At 42.2% G+C, this 20,200-nt stretch overlaps 1 protein-coding gene across 3 annotated transcripts in view; it reads right to left on the reverse strand.

The window, feature by feature from the left end:
- ABCC3 (ATP binding cassette subfamily C member 3) overlaps positions 1-20,200 on the reverse strand; it is a 475,864-nt gene that overhangs the window by 208,982 nt on the left and 246,682 nt on the right. For all 3 annotated transcript variants that reach the window (XM_029600255.1, XM_029600254.1, XM_029600256.1), the window contains exons 13-17: positions 19,517-19,663; positions 16,902-16,989; positions 12,424-12,490; positions 9,207-9,333; positions 1,760-1,936 (exon numbers count right to left, since the gene is read on the reverse strand). In XM_029600255.1, coding sequence (XP_029456115.1) covers positions 1,760-1,936; positions 9,207-9,333; positions 12,424-12,490; positions 16,902-16,989; positions 19,517-19,663 — 606 coding nt within the window. The remainder of the gene's footprint in view (positions 1-1,759; positions 1,937-9,206; positions 9,334-12,423; positions 12,491-16,901; positions 16,990-19,516; positions 19,664-20,200) is intronic.

The raw sequence follows: 20,200 nt of genomic DNA on the forward strand, positions 1-20,200 counted from the left end.
AAAACAGCCAGGCTAGAACTAACCCAAAAACGTGCCTTTTCCATAGTAGGCCCTATATTATGGAACCCATTACCAAATTCAATTTGACTCCTTACAAATACAAGAGAATTTTAAAAGGTTGTAAAAACTTATCTATGTTCACTAGTGTTTACTGTTCATCGGACATGAAGGCTTTTCCTGTCTTGTTATTTGATTTTTATGCTGTTCTATTGTGTGTTTGTTTTTAATTTTATTTAATAATTACATGTGTTTTTTATTCTATTAATGTTTTTATTTGTTAAAACTTGATTATGTACGTTATATTTTGTAAACTGCTTAGACTACAGGGGCAGATTTTCAAAGGGGTAGGCGTGTAAGATGCGCGCGTAACCCCCGAAAAGCTGCCCCTTCCACCCCCTGCGTGCGCCAAGCCTATGTTGCATAGGCTCGGCGGCGCGCAAGCCCCAGGACGCGTGTAAGTCCCGGGGCTTTCCTGGGGGCGTGTCAGGGCCGGCGCGTCATCGGGGGGCGTTCCGAGGGGCATGGCCACGGCCTCCGGACCAGCCCCCGGACTGGAACATGGTGCGCAGGTCACGCCTGCCTTGGGCAGGCGTAACTTTTGAAATAAAGGTGGGGGGGGGAATTAGTTAAGGCCGGGGGGCGGGTTAGTTAGGGGAAGGAAAGGGAAGGTGGGGGGCGCCGGAAAGAAAGTTCCCTCCGAGGCAGGCTGCGCGGCTCGGTGCGCGCACGCTGCCGATTTTGCGCAGCCTTGCGCGTGCCAACCCCAGATTTTAAAAGATACGCGCCGCTACGCGCGTATCTATTAAAATCCGGCGTACTCTTGTTTGCGCCGGGTGCACATACTTTTTTAAAATCTGCCCCACAATTTGTATAGGCGGTATAGAAAAGCTATTAAATAAGTAAATATCCTTTTTGAGGATGGATACCTCAAAATTACACTCATATGTCAACCATAGGCTATCAAAGATCTTATACAGTGGACAGATGACACTTATCTCTTGATTCCATCTAATCCATGCCAACACATGCCCAAATATGGCTACATTTTCTTGGCTTTGCACATTCATTTCCAGCTTTTTATTACCTAGTATACACAGGTCTGTTTCCTGGTTAGTGTTAGCAAGTACTGTTCTGTTCAAAGTATATTGCACCTATTTTCTTATGCTCCAAATGCATTACCTTATGCTTGTGCACATTAAATCTTCTCTGCTGTTTTGTTTAGAGTATCTATATCTATTGGTACATAAAAAAATGGTTGAAAGAGTTTGAAATATGAACAATAAGAGGTAGATTTTAAAAACATACGCGCGTGCGAACAAAAGTACACCAGATTTTATAAGATACGTGCGTAGCCACGCTTATCTTATAAAATCCGGGGTCAGCGCGCGCAAGGCTGCGCAAAATCGGTAGCCTGCATGTGCCGAGCCGCGCAGCCTGCCTCAGTTCCCTCCGAGGCCGCAGTGCCGGGGGACTCGGGACCACCCTCCCAGCCCGCCCCCGAACCATCGCCACGCCCCCGGACCCGCCCCGGACCGCTCCCTGCTCCGGACACGCCCCCTCCCGCCCCTTTTACGAAGCCCCGGGACTTATGCGCGTCCCGGGGCTTTGCGCGTGCCGGCGGCCTTTGCAAAATAGGCGCACCAGCGCGCAGGGGTTTTAAAATCAACCCCTAAGGTCAATGCCCAGGCTTCAAGGTGACAAAGTTTGGTGCTTATCAAAGGCCAAACAGAGAAATTCTTGTTGGTCATCAGTAACTTACCTTTTCTCCTATCTCAGTTTGGTCTCCCCCTGGAAGCATTTCAAGATCAGTCAGTAAAGCACAGGCCTCCAGGACATTGTGGTATTTTGGCCCCTTAAATTGCTGTCCAAATAAAATGTTCTCTTTCAGGGTGGAATTCTGGATCCATGCTTGCTGAGATACATAAGCAATAGAACCCTAAAAAATAAATCCACATAAATTTCTTATCACCATATTTTCTCTGATCCAAAAGACAAGGACGCATATCTTAAAACCTAAAGGGTAAATTTTCAAAGCACTGTACGAGCTAAAACCGGGGGATACGCGCATGGCTGGGCCATGTGTGCGCCAAGCACATATTTAAACCAGCTCGGCCACGTGCATATCCCCCGGTACACGCAGGAAGTGCCAGCCTGTCTGAAAGGGGCGGGGATGTGGTCTGGGGGGGCGGGGGACAGCTGGGACAGCGGTCATTAGGCTCTGTCCCGGGGCAGCATGCACCAGCAGCCGGCCGGCACGCATAACTTACTTCTGCTCCGAAGGAGCAGGTAAGTTTAAAACAAAAAAAAAAGGTAGGTAGGGGTTAGGGGTTAGGGAGTAGAGGGGAAAGGTAGGAAGGATAGGTAGGCGTGTAGGGAAGTTCCCACTCAGTCCACTCCTTAACTGAGGCGGACTGGGAGGGAACTGGGCAAAGGCCCAGTCGCATCACTGCATGTACTTTGAAAAATTCATCCCCCCTGCGCGTGCGAGTTGCCACCCAAGCGCGCATGTTATAACATCAGCGCGTCCATGTGCGCGCACCGGGAACAATGTGCACATGGATGCCAGTGCGTTTTTTAAAAAAATCAACCTTTAACTGAGTCCTTCAAACAAAAAGTATTAAACCCTAAAATCATCTCCAGGAAGACTCCCATCTTCACCTAAAACACCCGGAACAAATGTACTGCAATACAAAGAAAGGGAAACCACAGAAGGCGTATCCCTAGTACTAACACACATCCTGGAACTAGAAAAACTGAGAAAAAATAATAAAAGACCTACAGCATTACTCCTAGAAGATGAAAGATTAAATATACCCTGCTCTTTCAATGCTGGCCCTCAATCAACTACCAAACCTGAACCAAAAACTAGTATGAAACAAGCTTCAGAGACTCAGAAAAAAAATGGCACAAATGTCTGTGAGATGCCATGCTGCAAACTACATATCACAGGACCCTAAGTGTTATCAATGTAGGAAAAATAATTCAATCTAAGGGGAGCATATTCATGCTCCTCTTCCAATGCAGCATATATTATTCAATGCAGAAAATGTCATGAGGGATGCTGCATTGGTGATTATACACAAACCAAAGATTATATATCACACGTCAGTGGGAGAACATTTTTCAGGACCAGACCACTGCATCCTGACCTTACGATCAGGATACTAATCCTGATCGTAATTCAGAAATGTAAGACATTTGAAGTTAAAATCATGGAACATAAAAGGACATGGCAGAGACTTGGTGCTTTTAGCTCTCTCTGTCAACTTATCACTCTAACACATCAAACCCCTTCCCCCTTTCATACTATGTAATGTAATTTATGAGTCACTTGCATTTTCTGGCAAGGTCTTCTTTTGTTCTGATCTGTTCATTCTATTTTGACTTGAGGAACGGAGTGTTAACTCCGAAAACAAGTAAAAAAATATACAAAGCTAGCCCAACAACAAGGTATCGCCTTATATAATTTTATCGACCTTTATTACCAGGCAACCCCACTATTTTACCTGTCAGTGGGCTTAAAGGCGTGTTGGGCTCTGCCTTCATGTTAGTGCCTAGTTATGCGCACATTTTTAGGAGTGAATTTTCAAAGGGGCTTTGCATGTAAAAACAGCATGTATATGCGTTTGTGCTATTTTATAAACCTCGGGAATGTGCGCATATTTGCCACATGGCACGTACATTTTGCCAAGAAAAAATGGGGTGGTCTAAAGCATTCTGGGTCGGGGTTCAGAAGAATGTACGCAAGTCACTATTTTGTAAGAGGTAGACGCGCATACATTACCGAACATGTCTGCATATTACTTGCTAATGGACTTGTGGAGTTGAAATCGGGCTTGATTTTTGATCTGCAGGTTTTTTTTTTGGGGGGGGGGGGGGGGAGGAAATCTGGGTGAACATGTGAGGGTTCAGGGTGAAGTGCTAGAGGATCTAGGTGACCTGGAGAAGGACTGGGTGAACTGGTGGAGGTATCGGCAAACTGGTGGTCTAACTACGCATGCAGGCATTTTCAGAATGTATCTAAACAAATCACTGCAAGTGAAGTAAAAAGTAAAACTCCAAACCAATGTACCTCATCAAATATTCATAAGTGCTGAAATCAATTTAAAAAAAGTGCTGAAATCAATTTAAAAAAAAGAGGAAAAGACTTCAGAGGTTTTAACGTGTTCAGACAGAATCACTACAACAAGGACTTCTAATTATTGATCAAAACCTCCAACCATCCTTTTATTTTATCAAAATTAATGTGTTCTTTTTATTTGATCAGAATTATTTTTTCTTATATGATATTTTATATCTTATCGAAAGAAAGAGCTATTGCTTAGATATCTCTGTTGTCTTATAAAATATCAGTTTGCTTGAATTCACCAAGTTTTTGGGAACATAATAATTTCATGGAGGATGACATTTTTAACACTTTAAATTGTTTGAAAAACTTACCACATAGTTTACATATACAAATATTTCATGAACTGTGTGGTGAGTCCCACACAGTATATGAAATATCAAGTATTACTGCCCCAAAAGCTTGCACGTATGTTGTAGTAAATGTGTATATTTTCAATGCCAGAAAATGCTTACGTTCTTTACCTATTTTATAAACATACACATGTATATTTTAGGCACGCAAAAACATAACATCTGCCTAATAACCCTGATTTAAATGCAGAGGCAGGTATACGTTGTGAAAATCTAAAGCCAATGTAATGTACCTCACTAAATATTCATGAGTGCTGAAATCAATCTTATTAAAAAAAAAAAAGGAAGAAAAGACCTCAGATGTAAAAGATATATACATCTTTGTGCGTCCACTTATGCGTGCAAATTGTGTATCAGAGACAGTTTTGAAATTTGGATTCTATAAGGTGAAGTTTGAAAGCCCAGTGCGTGCCAAAACCAGGAGATATGCGCTGAAGTTGGATCGGCATGTGCCAAGTGGATTTTAAAAGCCGACCGAGTACACATGTATCTCCCGCTGCGTACCCAAATAAAATGTTTACAAAAAGGGGTGCGACATGTGCATGGTCTGGGCTGGGTGTGGGCATATTGGGGCAAGGCCAAGAGATGAGCACGTAAATAATTTTGTGCACTGGCGCGTGCTGGGGTCCCCTGCCGAGTAACTTTACTTCTGCTATGGATGACGTGAAAGTTTTAAAACAAAAAGATTTAGGAAAGTCAGTGGGGTTTTAAGGATCGGGGTTAATAGGGGAAGGGAGGCTATTAAACTAGAGGGATTTGGAAGTCCTATCCCTTAACTGGGAATAAACTGGGAAAACCGCAATTGGTGTCAGCACGCGTCCCTTGTAAAATTTCCCCACTTACGCAGTAGATACGGGATTTGCGAGGACACATGTGCATCAATTTAAAATTAAGCACACATGTTCGTGTGTCCAGGCTATTTATATGTGCACATATAAGCGCATATGTTATAAAATGAATGCGTCCCTGGGTGTGAGGGCTGAGTAACTCGTGTACATGTGAGCCCGCACTCCGCTTTCAAAGTTACTGTCCCTATGTGCAAAATTTATTCCTGATTTAATATGGAGTTTTTGGATACCACAAAGCGCATAAACATGTACACAGAAATTAGCACTCTTTCTTCCAAATCCTGTGTTAACAAAAGCTTTACTTATTTTCCCCAAATACAGAGAGTTGTGCTGACTTAACTCGTGTTTGTTGAGCACTGGAAACTTAAAGGTGATTTTTAAAAGCCCGGTACGCGCATTAATTAGTTAAAGCGCAAATAAGTCGGGCTCGCGCGTGCCATCCGTATTTTAAAAAGCGCCCAGACATGCGCATAAAAGCCATGGCATGCACATCCCAAAACCTTTCAAAAAGGGGCGGGCATGGAGGTGGTCATGGGCGTGTCGGGGACTGGCCAAGAGATGCGCACGTAAATAATTACGCGCCCCCGGTGTGCACCAAGCTCCCCTGCCACATAACTTTACTTCTGCTATGGATGATGTGTAAGTTATACAATAAAAGGATTGAGCCATTTCTGAGAGGTTTAAAGGGTCTGGAGTAACTGTGGGGAGTGTAGGCTATCAAACCAGGGGTGGGGGTTTGGAGGTCCTAGATGTTACCTGGGTGAACTGGTGGATGAATTAGTAAACTGATAAAGACGTCAGTGCAGCCTCTTTTAAAATCCCCCAACTTGCCATCTTAAACGTCACCAGACAAAGAGCATTCTCAGTTGCGGGACCTATACTGTGGAACACCTTGCCAGACCCCTTAAGGCAATTTACAATAAAAAAGAATTTAAAAAAGCCCTAAAAACTCATTTTTTCAATGAAGCTTTCAGTAATCTAGATACTGCTTAGACCTTGGATAGGTTAGTCGCCTAGCTGTTGAATTATAATCAAATAAGCTCTGTAAATTGTTTTGTTTTAATTATTTATAATTTAATGTTAAAGTTACGCCTATTTTTATTTTTGTTGGATATTGATCATGATGTTTTAATGTAATTTTGCTTTTGTTTTTTTAGTTTTATCTCATTTGTGTTTTTATTTTTATTTTATTTCTATAAAATTTACGTTATTTTAATTTTCTTTGAAAATATTGTAAACCGCTTCGGTCATCTCTTGTACTTGGTGAAACGGTATATAAATGTATTAAATAAATAAATAAACAAACTTGCGTGTTAGAAGCGGGATTTTTAATTTGGCGCACATGTGTGCGTGGCCAGTGTACTTTATAACATGCGTGCATAAAAAGCTTTTAAATAGCCGTGTCCCTGGACGCAAGCCGACGCATGTGCACAAATGTGTGCCCATGTGCCGGTTTAAAGTTACTATCTTAATGCGTAGTCAGAGGAGAGCTAGTGTTAGTGTGTGGGAAGAAGCAGGAGTTCTGGTGCCGAGGCTTGCACTTGGGGGAATTTATGCACAGAAAGCACGATTTGTTCTCATAAACCATGTTTTCTGTACATAAATAATTTTAAAATGCCCTGCAGAGCGAGCTGCAGTCTCCTTCCCTTCCCCTCTCTTTCTCTCCAGGTCTCCTCAAATGGTCCCACTCCTGTGCGGCTGCCGGTCTCTCTTCGCTGCCATAGCTCCCCGCTCAGTCAATTGGAATCGGTGTCGCCCTCTCCTGCCGCTCCCTTGGGCCTTTGCTGAGGGAGTGCGGTTTCTTCCTCTCTCCTTCCTTCCTTTAAATAATTTTAAAAATTGCCTCCTCTTCCTCTCTCATTGTCAGCACAATCTTCCTCCTAAAAAGGGCAGTGATGAGGGGGGATCCCTATCCAGAAAAGGCCAAGTCATTTGTCTACTTGTCTTTGCCTTTTTTTGGGAGGAAGGAGACTGCAGCCCCATGGGAGCAATTTAATACTATTTAAAGGCAGGAGGGAGGAAAAGAAAAGGAAAATTGACCCCATGATTTGTACTCACAATTTCTGTTTTATGCACACAGAACGTGTGTGTGTGTGTGTGTGAGAGAGTGATAGAGAGAGAGAGCGAGAGAGAGTAAGAGAGAGAGCCTCTGGAAAGGCCTTCATAGTATTCAACTATTTATATGCCTTTAGGAGGGCCAGCTAATAGCTCGAGGTGAGATGGTGGTGGTGGTTTAGGGGCCAGTTTTACAGGCAGAGTGAGACGTGTGAACTGCACAGTACACCACAGGGAAGATCTGACGTCATTTGGAGTGAGGAAATCATCACAAAGATGAGATTTCTACAATGTTCTCTCACCCTAGCTTGATGGACTCTATAACAGGGTTCTACTACCCTAAACACGCCCCTTTCTCTTACCGCGGGCATTATGCATGTCATATTATTGCATTCTGATTAATCTAGGGGCAAGCCCTCTAGTTGACATGTTTTAGATGTTGTGTTGACTTATAACATTAATGTTGCTTTTGTAAACCGTTGTGATCTTCTTTTGGATCGACGGTATCTAAAATGCCCAAATAAATAAATTACAAATAAATAAATACATACATAAAATGTGCCAAAAAGTTGGGATGCACAGCACCAATCTCACATGCAATACCATTCTGGCAAGGCATGGCAAGTAAAAGCATGGACTTTTGGCTTCAAAAAAATATATGCTCTTTAGTTACCTGGCTAGATTGCTCTGAAAATTATCCTCTGGGAAGGTAATAATAGAAGCCATTGCTGCTTTATAAAGGAGGCTTTGATTATTGACCACTCTTACTGCGGGCAAAGTTACCTGCGTAGTTATACAATGCAAGTAATTTTGCCTGTATTGTTAAGAGGTGTTTGCAGGGGTGAAGGAGAGGGCAGGGGATGGAACAATGTGTGCTGTTTTGCATAATCCGACAGAAAAATTACCCGTACAGAAACCAGGCCCAATTTTCTGCAGGCAGATTTTTAGGTGCAATAATGAAATCAAAACTAAGTACCAACCATACTGTTGCTTTCATTATTTCAGCAAACCCCATGGGGATCGCAAGACCTCAGGTAGTTTATTTGTTCCATAATGTTTGATCACCTCAGTAGCTAAAAAAACCTTTCAGTTCAGAGAAGTTAATACACTCTTAATATTTGTATTTAACATTATTTTCCAATTCAAAGCTCTTTTTATCAAATTCAAATTTTCTTTAAGAATATAGGTGCTAAGAGTCTCAGAGGTAACTACTTTCCCCTCAAGAGCTTGGTTTCTTTCAGAATGATCTCCTCTTCTTCCTGTTGCAATTTTGAAAACTGACCTCAAAGTGTCAGCTGCTATGAATGCTCTTCTTCAGCACTTATTTTCAATGCCCTCATGCAGTACAGGTTGCTATGGTAGCCTATGGCATCTCACTAGGGTGCTATGATTAGAACAGACCATATTTTCTTCTGAGATGAAGTACTAAAAACAAATACAGTTTTATCATTTTTTAAGAAATTATCTGTATCTTAGAGCAATATCTTACTGGCAACACATCTGGGAGGAAAAACCTTATTAGGGTTCTGAAACCCTGGAGCATTCAGCAACTAAACAGTATATACTTTTTCTCTTTAGAATGCAGTATTTGTCACTGCCAGGGTGAAGAAAAGAATATAATAAAGTATAAATCCCTTCTTCCTTTCTCTCTCTCTGTGACTAGGTTATTACACAACCCATAAATACAATGTAATATGAAAACAGAGATAAGAAGCATATTAGTTTAGAGGGTTAATGCCTGGTGCTTTAGACTACTGCATTCTGCACATATTGTGGAAACTGTACCATGAAAACTCGGTTTATAGTCATGACTGTGATACTAACATGGACAGAGACGTCCCCTTCCAATTTCTCCATTTCACCCAGCAGAGCTGACACCAACGAAGACTTTCCACAACCAACATGGCCAACGACAGCAACCAAGGAACCACTAGGAACCATCAAGGAGATACTATACAAAAACAATGAAAAGGCAGACATTTATTTTTCAATGAAAATAATTCATATCTTATCAAACATAAATGCAAACATAAAAAGTCAATACTGCATAGGTTTCCTTGCCATACCTCTTTTTATATTCTTGTTGTACCTCTTTTTCCTATTGTAGCATCTCATTTCTGTGTATATTGAACAATGTACGAGAGCTTTTTCTGAAGGTTCAAACGAACGTAAAGAAATGTCTTTTATGCATTTGAAGATCCTACATACAATGGAACTCCATGAGGTGGAAGCAATTTTCATGCCAGCCTGCTTCAAGTTTCAGAAACTACACTTGTTACACTATAAATATTGATGCATAAACCTAGGTAATTAGATATGTAACTGTGTGAGGTCTTTTACTGTATATAACTTGGGCAATTACATAAACAATTTTTTTCAATGCATTCTCTGTGGGTTGGCACATTGCAATTAGTGGGTTTTCTTCCCTTTGGTCTATAATGCTGTACCTCACTCACTGATTGTCTATGGAGTATAGGGATGAAGGAAACTGAGACCGGTCCTGCATAGTATGAGGATGGAGGAAGCTAAACTTAGCAGGGGTGTGAACTACATGGGGGTTCTGACACTCAAGCAATCAAGAAAATACATTTGCAGGTTCCCAGCACTATCTGGCCTGGAGCTTTCTACAGAACCAGACCAGAGGGAGCATGCCACACAGCAGCAGCAATTTCCCCCTGACCTGCCTCCTCTTCCTACAAAGTATTTCCTCTATGTACAGGAAGTGTAAGGGAAGGAGGAAGCTTCTGGCATCAGGAAGAAAAGCAGAAAGCAGCTGGCCAGGTACAACTTGCACCACATGTATTATGAGGTACCCAATCCAGCCCCCCATGGGTGAGGCTCCCAGAATGGCTTTTCATGGGTGCAGAAGCTCCCAGTCCAGCATCCCACAAGTGAAAAGAATACCCTCCCAATCCAGGCCTACTCCAGTGAGGAGGTTAGTCATTGAAGATAAGTCTATGGATCTGCTGTGACAGCAGGCCATTGATGATACAATGCCTATCCCCCATTCCCCCCTGAAGTGGCCACTACTCTGAAAGCAAGCACTTAAGAACATAAAAAATTGCCATGCTGGGTCAGACCAAGGGTCCATCAAGCCCAGCATCCTGTTTCCAACAGATGCCAAACCAGGCCACAAGAACCTGGCAAGTACCCCAAAACTAAGTCTATTCTATGTTACTGTTGCTAGTAATAGCAGTGGCTATTTTCTAAGTCAACTTACCGGTAATTAATAGCAGGTAATTAAATAAATAAATAAATAAATAAATAAATAGCAGCTATTAGCTGGTTAAAAAGATGCTGTGCAGTGATTTGTCCTCTGGCTAGTCTCCTTGCCAACTTATTCCATTGATGTTTGTATTCAACAACTTTTTTGAGTCTAGAAAACTGTAAACAGGTAGATGCTATCCCTCTTCATAAAAACAGAAATAGGGAAGAGGCTGGTAATCGTAGGTCGGTCAGTCTAACTAAGCTTGAAGAGTTTGACAACTAAAAGAGAATGCCAAAAAAGTGTGGATTCATTTATTTTGGGTTCAGAAATCTAAGACATGCGGTAATGCTGTGCACCAATGGGACAAAAATCTCATGGTGATCACATCTAATGACCTCAAGTTATCAAAACAGTATATAGTAAATTTTCAAAGGGGTTTTGCGTGTAAAAATAGAATATCCGCATATAAGTTGGACATATGCATGGATATGCTATTTTATAAACACTGAGAGTGTATGTTCGCATTTTGCATTTCATGTTTACATTTTATCGTTCGAAAAAAAGGGGCAGGCTAGGGGCATTCCGGTGTATGATTCAGAAGTATGTGTGGCAGGTGCTAATTTGTAAGAACTATACAGATATACATTTCCAAACTTCTTCATACACTTTTACACCTGCTCATTGACTAGTACAAGTGAAATCAGACTTGTCTGTTGGTTACTGTATTTGGGTGGGAGGTCTGGGTGAATTGGTGGGGGTTCATGGTGAAGGGCTGGAAGGTCTAGGTGAACTGGAGATGGACTGGGTGAATTGGGGAAAGTATTGGTGAACTGGTTATTTCAAGTACGCGTACAAGTATTTTCAAAATGGAATACCTGTGTACTTTATAAATTACCTGCCTCTGTATTTAAATCGGGGTTATTACTCATACATGTTATATTTTTTATGCACCTAGAATATAAATGCCTAAAATAGATAGAGAAAGTATGCGCTCTTTAGCATTGTAAATATTTGTGCATACACGTGTATTTCTGGAATAGAATTATGTCATATTCTATAAACCTGCAGAGTTTATAAAATACTAGTATAATTATCTGCACGTCCATATACGCATATAAATGCTCTATTGTGGATAGATTTGAAAGTTAGGCTCCCTGGCAGGGAAATGGAGGGAGAGGTTTTACTGGTAGAAAAAAGGAGGCGACAATGCCTCTGTTGAAGCCATTGAGACTTTATCTGCAGTTCTGTGTCTAATTTTGGTGGTTGTATCACCAAAAAGATGTTAATAGATTAGAGGCAGTCCAAAGAAGGGTTACCAAAATGGGGATGGGGAGAGAGAGAGTACAGAAATGGGCGGTGGGGGATGCTGGAATTTAAATTAGGTATGGAAATGCAGATGCCCATTGACCCATACTAGTAGAGAGACAAAGGGGGAGATGGAAAAGTCCACTGACACAGAGCAATGATATGATTGTGCTAAGTTAACAGAGAAAGGGCTAGGTAGACTGGCACAGAATGGTAGCTTTGCTACGGTTTCAGGTATAATAGTGGAGACTGTCAAGTCACCTAGCATGGCTGGCAGGATACGTTGGCTAAATTCTGCAGTTAATGGCAAAAAGAATAAAAGGAGCTTCTTCCTGCAGCAGTCAATTGTACACATTGCAACTAGGAAATCTCATTAGTGCAGATGATGGTGGCAAGGGCAAGGAAGAGTGATGACCAGAGTAAGAGTTAGCTAGGCAGCTGCAATTAGGTAGCATGGGTGGCCCATATGATCTGCATTTGCCAACATCTTAAATCTAAACTACAAGGTTACTATGAGAAGAAACTTACTCTTGCAGGGTAGGCGGAAGGTCCTTTGCCCAGCTGAATGTACCATTCTGTAGTGTAACAGCGTAACCTGTACAATTAAAAGGTAGATTTTAAAAGCCTTGCGTGCAAAAACAGGAGGGAGAGGGAGAGAGAGAGAGAGACTGTATAGGGCTCAGTCTGATACTCTATATATGGATCATTGTTAGGGGACACTGACTCGGGGTGAGTTTTCAGGAGGTGGACTGGGGTTAGAGGGAGTGTTGTTACAGACATATTCAGAAGTATCTATTGTAAAATTCACATCATTATAAGTGATGAAAATTTCAAAAAGAGGAGTTGATTTGTACACTAGCTGCAATGTACAAACCAACTCCTTTTCATCACTTATAGGGTCATGGATACCTCTAAATTTGTCAGTAACATCACCCCCCTAACACCAACCCACCTCCCGAAAACTCACCCCGAATCAAAGTGCCCCCCCTTACAAAGGTCCATATATAGAGTATCAGACTGGGCCTTCTAAAGCAGGGGTGGGCAAGCCCGGTCCTCGAGGGCTGCAAACCAGTCGGGTTCTCAGGATACCCCCCTAATGCAGGGGTCAGGAACCTATGGCTTGGGAGCCAGATATGGCTCTTTTGATGGCTGCATCTGGCTCGCAGACAAATCTTTAATAAAAAAGTAAAAATCTAACAAAATCCCCCACCCTCCTGATGCCCCCCAAGACCTCCAAAATTAATTTACTACAACCCCCACCCTCCTGACCCCCCCAAGACCAGTCCCTGGTGGTCCAGCGGGGGGTCCAGGAGCGGTCGGGAGCGATCTCCTGGACTTGGGCTGTCGGCTGCCAGTAGTCAAAATGGCGCCGACCGCCCTTTGCCCTCAATATGTCACTGGGGTAGACCAATGGCGGCGGTAGCCCCTGTGACATTGTAAGGGCAAAGGGCCATCGGCTGCCAGTAATCAAAATGGCGTCGATGGCCCTTTGCCCTTACTATGTCACAGGGGCTACCACCGCCATTGGTCGACCCCAGTGACATGGTGAGGGCAAAGGGCCGTCGGCGCCATTTTGACTACTGGCAGCCGACAGCCCAAGTCCAGGAGATCGCTCCCGGACCCCCGCTGTACCACCAGGGACTTTTGGCAGGTCTTGGGGGGCGTCAGGAGGGTGGGGGGTTGTAGTCAATTAATTTGGTAGGTCTTGGGGGAGTCAGGAGGGTGGGGGGTTGTAGTTAGTATGGCTCTCACGGAATTACATTTTAAAATATGTGGCGTTCATGGCTCTCTCAGCCAAAAAGGTTCCTGACCCCTGCCCTAATGGATATGCATGAAATAGATTTGCATACAACTGAGGCAGTGTGTATGCAGGTTTCTCTCATGCATATTCATTAAGGATATCCTGAAAACCCGACTGGTTTGCAGCCCTCGAGGACCAGAATTGCCCACCCCTGTTCTAAAGTCTCTCTCTCTCTCTCTCTTTCCCTCCCTCCTTGCCTAACGGGGAGCTGTAGCAAAGTGGTGCATGTAAGATTTGTGTGCACATGAAGAGCTATTTTATAGCCTACGCGCTTAGGTTATAAAATAGCTCGTGCTTTTGTGCTTGGCAAGATATGCGCGTTTATGGGCGCATATGCGGCCCTTTTAAAATCTACCCTTAAACGAGAAAGAGTTAGGGAGTAATATCTCTCATACAAAAAAATGGATACACATACTTTTTATTTCCTGTGCAATCCATATACCTTTCCTGAGGATATCTTGTATTCTACCTTTACTAGGGCCTCCATATATTATTTTCCATATCTTGAGACTCCTGTATATGCCTCTGTTCCCCCGCAGACTCATATGCCTCCCCAACCTGAGGAATCTTGATGCTACTACTTTCTAGGGACCTTTTACATCATCCTTCTTACCATGTACTATAATAAATTTTGAAATAGAGAAGTGCAATAGTTTCACATAGCAGGATGCCCCTTTTCCCCTGATATCTTCTAAGTTTTCTGCCAATTTGTTTTTTTTAACACCTTTTATTTAAGATTTTCAAAATAGTTTCTTTTTCTCTTAATGGTTATTTCATTACAGGATGCTTTGTATTGGTAAATTTGGAATTTCTCTGTACATTTCACAATAACTTTAGGAAAGGAAAATAAATTTTCATTGAAAATGACCAAAACCATAGAATTTCTTCTATTTTATATATTTTGTGGTTATATTTTTTAGCAAAAGAAATTAGGAAAATATAGCATATTATAAGAAAAACTACAATTAAACCATCTATTACTTTATAAACTATATTCATAATTCATTACTTCATTTCAACTAAAATTAAAAAAAAAAGATTATTTCCATCTCTCTTAATATTTAATCTGCTATGTGCATGTTGATCTTCCTGTCAGTCCCGAAGGGTGAAGAACCTCGCGAAGATTTCTAAATGAAATCTCCATACATACTTTACTGCATCCGCCCTAACCTGGTCCTCAGTGCCACCACTTTTCCTCATGTGGAAAGCACACACCCTGTCTTTCCTACATGGCGGGGGGTGAGTAGTAATCACTTTATCAATAGGTCTCATCATGATTCATTATGTTTCCTTAGGGCATGCTTTCATTATCCATCCAAAAACTGTGCCTGTATAATATTAAGATATCAATAATATAATTAAATAAAAAGTATTTTCTCATCAGGCTAAAGGGTCTTATTTAGGTAAGCATTTTCCTTATAGACAAAATTCAATTATTTAAAATCTTTTCTATACCGTCGTTAAGTTATATACCATCACAACGGTTTACAAAAAGGCACATATAGAAATTTGGTAATTGTATATGTTCATACTATTAATAGGAGGTGCCATTAAGGTCCGGTAACATAGTTTCAAAATAAAGACTATTTGCTGAATGTTTATTAGTATTAATTCCATGTATAACTCTATTAGCAAAATGGGAGAAAAGCTATAGTGAATCAGGCTAAAGAAAGCTATTGGCTAGCCTGGGAGTAACAGGAATTAAATCGATTTCATGGGATCTGCCAGGCACTTGTGATCTGGACAGGCCACTGTCAGAGAGGATGCTGGGCTCGATGGACCTTAGTCTGACTCAGCATGGCAGTTCTTACATTTTTATGCACCAGGAATTGCATGCAGAGATTATATCAGGCAATCTCCAGGCATAGCTCCCCTCCCCTACCTTCCCCACTCTTTTCTTGGCAGGCACAAATATGACATTGAACTTGTGTGTACTTTTATCCACATGGGGTTGAGTGGGTGGCAGTAATCAGACTATATTTGTAGACAGGTAAACACAGATTTACCTGCATAAAACCATCTGATTGTTGCCTCCAAAATGTACTGTAAAGAGAATACTAATTTTAAAAAAAATGAAAAACAGGACAGGAGATTGCTGGGAGTTGTAGTCCCAAGAAAACAGGAAATGGGATGTAGTTGGGAGTTGTAATCTACAGGAAGCTTGAACCTAAAACTAATTGGGGGTGGGCTGTGAAACTCATGGCAGAAGATCCTGACACTAACTGTGGAAATACAAGTGAGGTTAATTAATTTACTTAGAGAGAGCAATCTGGTTTACAGGAGAGACACAGGCCAAGCTAGAAATGACTTTTAGTGATACATAAAGTTTATACTAGCTTGTATTTAAACACCTTGGGGGTCAATATTCAAAAATGTACCTTAGGTTTTAACCAGGCCATTAATCAGCCATTCCAAATTTTTACCCTTTTCCCGACTAAATTTGTGTGGGTGCAATTGCTGCATGCACAAGTTTAGCCAGGTAAGAAAGGGGGTGGGCTGGGGAGTACCTCCAGCAGGCTTATTACATTTAGCCAGGTGGTGCCAAATTCAGCACTACCCGGCGAAATCTGTGAGGACAGCTCATTACTCTTAACCTTAGTTAGAGAAGCAGGAACTTGATGGGCACTCCAACGCAAGATCAAGAGGTCTGGAGTACACTGGGTGCCAACATTATTGATTTATGGACTGCATTTGACGTTGCATTCCCAAAATATTATCCACAAATAAGGGAATCGGTATGTTTGATCAAATACGCTTACGGAGCCATGTGCCATTTGAGCTATCGGTCCAATTAAAGGAAGATTAGGGCAAAAACTGAACAAAATCTGAAAATCAGTTTGCCCAAATTTGGTAGCATCTTATGAGCAAGGCTTTCATTCCCTGCATAAAAATTGTGCAAGCAAACCTTTTTGCAAAACTCATGGTTGGACACTTGCCCGAAAGCCACACATCCAGAAACATGTTTTGCAAAGATTTTGCGTGTCCAGTTCCATGTCAGTGGAATGTTTTTCTGTTGAACAAACAATTTCAAAACTGGGCAAATTGACTTGACAATAATTTATACTTCCCCCCCCCCTTATCCTTAAATCTAGCCCAAAAGCTTTTTCAGTATAAGTGAGAAAGTTGTACCCCTAAAAGCTAAATTGAGTTAAATCCTCAAAGAGTAATGGATAACACAATGATCACGAATTAAGCCACTCCTCACCTGTAGAAATCGCCTTTTTGTCCACACAGTTGGGATCCAACTCATCATGACTCAGGAATGTCTGAATTCTTTTTAGTGAGACACTTGTCTGAAAAAGAAATTGTTATTTTTAAGGCTTATAATGGAGGTCAGTAGCAGTTATAGAGGCTAACTTTCAACACACAACTGAACACGTGATTTAGCTGCTCAGATTTCAGGTAGCCAATTAGGCTCATTTTCCACCTAACCTAGGAGCCTATGTTTGCGACTGAAAAAGAGCTTTAATCTAAATACTTAAAAATCTGAACAGCTAGATTTAAGCCTGCAATTGGCATGCTTTTGGGCACTTAAGTTTGGATACCTAAGCTATGCACCTTGTGCTGAAAATTGTTGCTAGATGTCTAATTTCCCTCACCCAACCAAACTTTACCCCTGGAGCCAGCTACTTTTTCAGCAATTACATTTAGCTCCCTAATGAAGGTTGGTAAATTTATTTGCTGAAAGAAGGAAGATTTTCAAAAGTTGAGGCTGGCTGTAGATGATTAATAGATATACATGTAGTAGGGAGTCTACACTACCAGAGAAACTTTTAATGAACTCAAGATGTAAAGGCTTGTTGTTGCGAGCGGGCTTGAAGCCCTATTGTCAGGAGAGTGTGAGCCTTTGGACCAAGGGCACAACTCTAGGCAAGCGCATCCGGGCATGGGCTAGGCAAGGCTTGAGAGACTTGAAGACTTGGAACACTTGGAGGTTCTGCTGAACATGCACGCACAGGAGTGAGACCCAGCATCGCAATGTTGGGCTCTGGGGTAGCCCTCCAGCCACTCAAAAGCTCTTTCAGACCTGCTGCTTGGGAGTGGCTTGTGCATCAGGAGAGATGGAAGTTGAGAACAGAAGATGATTCTGAAGACAAGGACTTAGACGAAGGCACTGAAGACTTGAACTCAGTTTGGAACAAGGAGCATCACTTGATACGAGGAACATCACTTGGAAGAGAAACATCACTTGGAAGAAGGAACATGAAGATCTTCTGGCTGGACAAGCTCCCCAAGACCGGAACTAGGAAACCGGAGTATCAGAACGAGGATGGCCTCTGAGGACTTGACCCAGTTAAGATAGACTTGGAAGCAGGGCTTGTACTATGAGGTGCCCTTCGTGGGCTGGTCGCGGACTACAACATTGGCACACCTGCGGGAGCTTGGATTCAGGAATTTGAGCAGTGACGTGCCCTACACAGTCGCTGTGGCTGGTACTGCTGCGCTGGCACACGAGGAAACTCAGGCACTAGACTAGACAAAGACAGAGGAGAATTGGCCCCAGGTCCTGGGCAGCAATGAGACCTACACAGCCCACAGTGGGCTGGTCATGGTCCCCGTGCTCGCAGGACTTGGGTACAGGGCTCCGAGGAAGAGGAGAAGACTCAGAAGACTTGGGACTCAGGACTAAGGACACTGAAGCCAGAACCTATGAGAGACCAGGAACAAGGAGTGAAGAACATGGTGGAGCTCCAAATGAAGAACATGAAGATACTGAAGATGTGAGGACTGGAACAGGAACTCCAGGAACAGGCGACTCCTTGCAAAGGCAACAAGGGACAGACAGAGAAGCCCTTTTATAGGGCTGCAGGAATGACATCATCAGAAAAAGCTGTGGAGCTTTTCCCGCCACAGGCCCTTTAAATTATGAACTGGGGCATGTGCACCCTCCTAGGACGATGTCGGATGCAGGAGCAGCAATAAGGACAGGAGCGGCCTGGTGGCAGTGTTTCCTGGCCGCATAAGGGAGTTAGCATCAGCATTATCCAGGCAGCAAAGAACACAGCATCGGTGGCAGCAGTCTTCCACTGCATGATGGCAGAAGCAGTGTCAGAAGAAGCAGCGCTCTAGGTCGTGAAGAGTATTGGCAGCATCCCACAGTCGCGTGAAGGAGAGGTGGCACAGAGACTCAGCTGTGGCTGTTGTGGGACCGCAAAGGCCAGGTAGGGCGGAGTTGGGGGTGAGAGAACTGCGAGCCCGACTGCGAGCTGCAAACACAACACTTGTTATCCAAGATGTATTCCCTTTTATAGATAGCTTTTCATGATATCCTGGACAAATCTCTGAGAGCACAGGAAAACATATGGACTGTAGAACTGAAGGTGCAGATTGGAGTAGACTACACAAAGAAAACTCTACTGGTGCTGAAATGCAGAAAATGGGTATAATGATTCCCAAAATTCCTTATAAAGTTGGAGTTAAGACATCAGAGAAGAGTTGGCATAACTTTGGAGGAAGAGAATCCTTCTATCATATATGGTAGGTCTGCTCGGTTATAGGGCCAGCACCACCGGGTGTGCAACTCTGGACTTTGCACCAATTTTAAAAAGGAAAAATTTCCTTTTGAAAATTTCCTAAGAGAAAGCACCCTCCCAAATCTGCATCTCCTTTTTAGTTTTTTCAGGTAAAAATGTATGTGTATTTTTTAAAAATTCTGTGCATATTTGCAAGGTCCTCCCTATTGCTACCCCCAGAAAAACCTCCTTTAACCATGGGTAAAATTTCCCCGCCCCCCACCCTAAAGCAACCCATGCCAAGCCACATGAAGGACACAGGCTTACCGCCTCCCAGCAGCTCAGCTAAGTCAAAGTATCTGCTTACCTGCGCGATGTTGCTTATAACTTGTGGAAGCATGTTGAGTGGAAATCGTAAGATATTGAATAAAGAGAGAGAGACAAAGGCTTTGTCTGCATCCAGGATATTAGCTTCATCAATTGTGACATATACAGCAAATGTGGTTAGAGCAACCTAAAAGAATTAAAGTAGACATAAGAAAAGATGCAGATTTAATTGCATTCTGATCTAATGATAGAACATAGTAATGTGTAAGTGTATAAATGATGTAAAAAGATAATGAGGCAGAACATATTGACATAGAAAGCACCAAATTTTTATTTATTTTTAAAAAAATCTTATTTGCCACAAATGTCCATACATAAATAACGGTGTTCAGTGTAGCTTACAAATAACGTCCAGAAAATCACATAAAACAAACAATACAATCAATTAACATACACATATGCAATAACCACCACAGTAACATGAATTTTGTCCATCTCCAAATGCCTCCTGGAAAAGCATGGTTTTGATGCATTTTCTAAACATTTAACATCTATCTTCTTCATTATATCTAATGGTAAAGCATTCCACATAGTAGGAGCTACATAAGAAAATGCACATACCCTGGGTTTTTGCAGTTTATAATTCTTTACAGAAGGTATACTCAAAAGACACTTCAGAACAAAGTGACTGGGATGGATGATACCATTTCAGTTTCCTTTGCAC

Source organism: Rhinatrema bivittatum, chromosome 4, assembly GCF_901001135.1.
Source record: "Rhinatrema bivittatum chromosome 4, aRhiBiv1.1, whole genome shotgun sequence".
Taxonomy (NCBI): Eukaryota; Metazoa; Chordata; class Amphibia; order Gymnophiona; family Rhinatrematidae; genus Rhinatrema; species Rhinatrema bivittatum.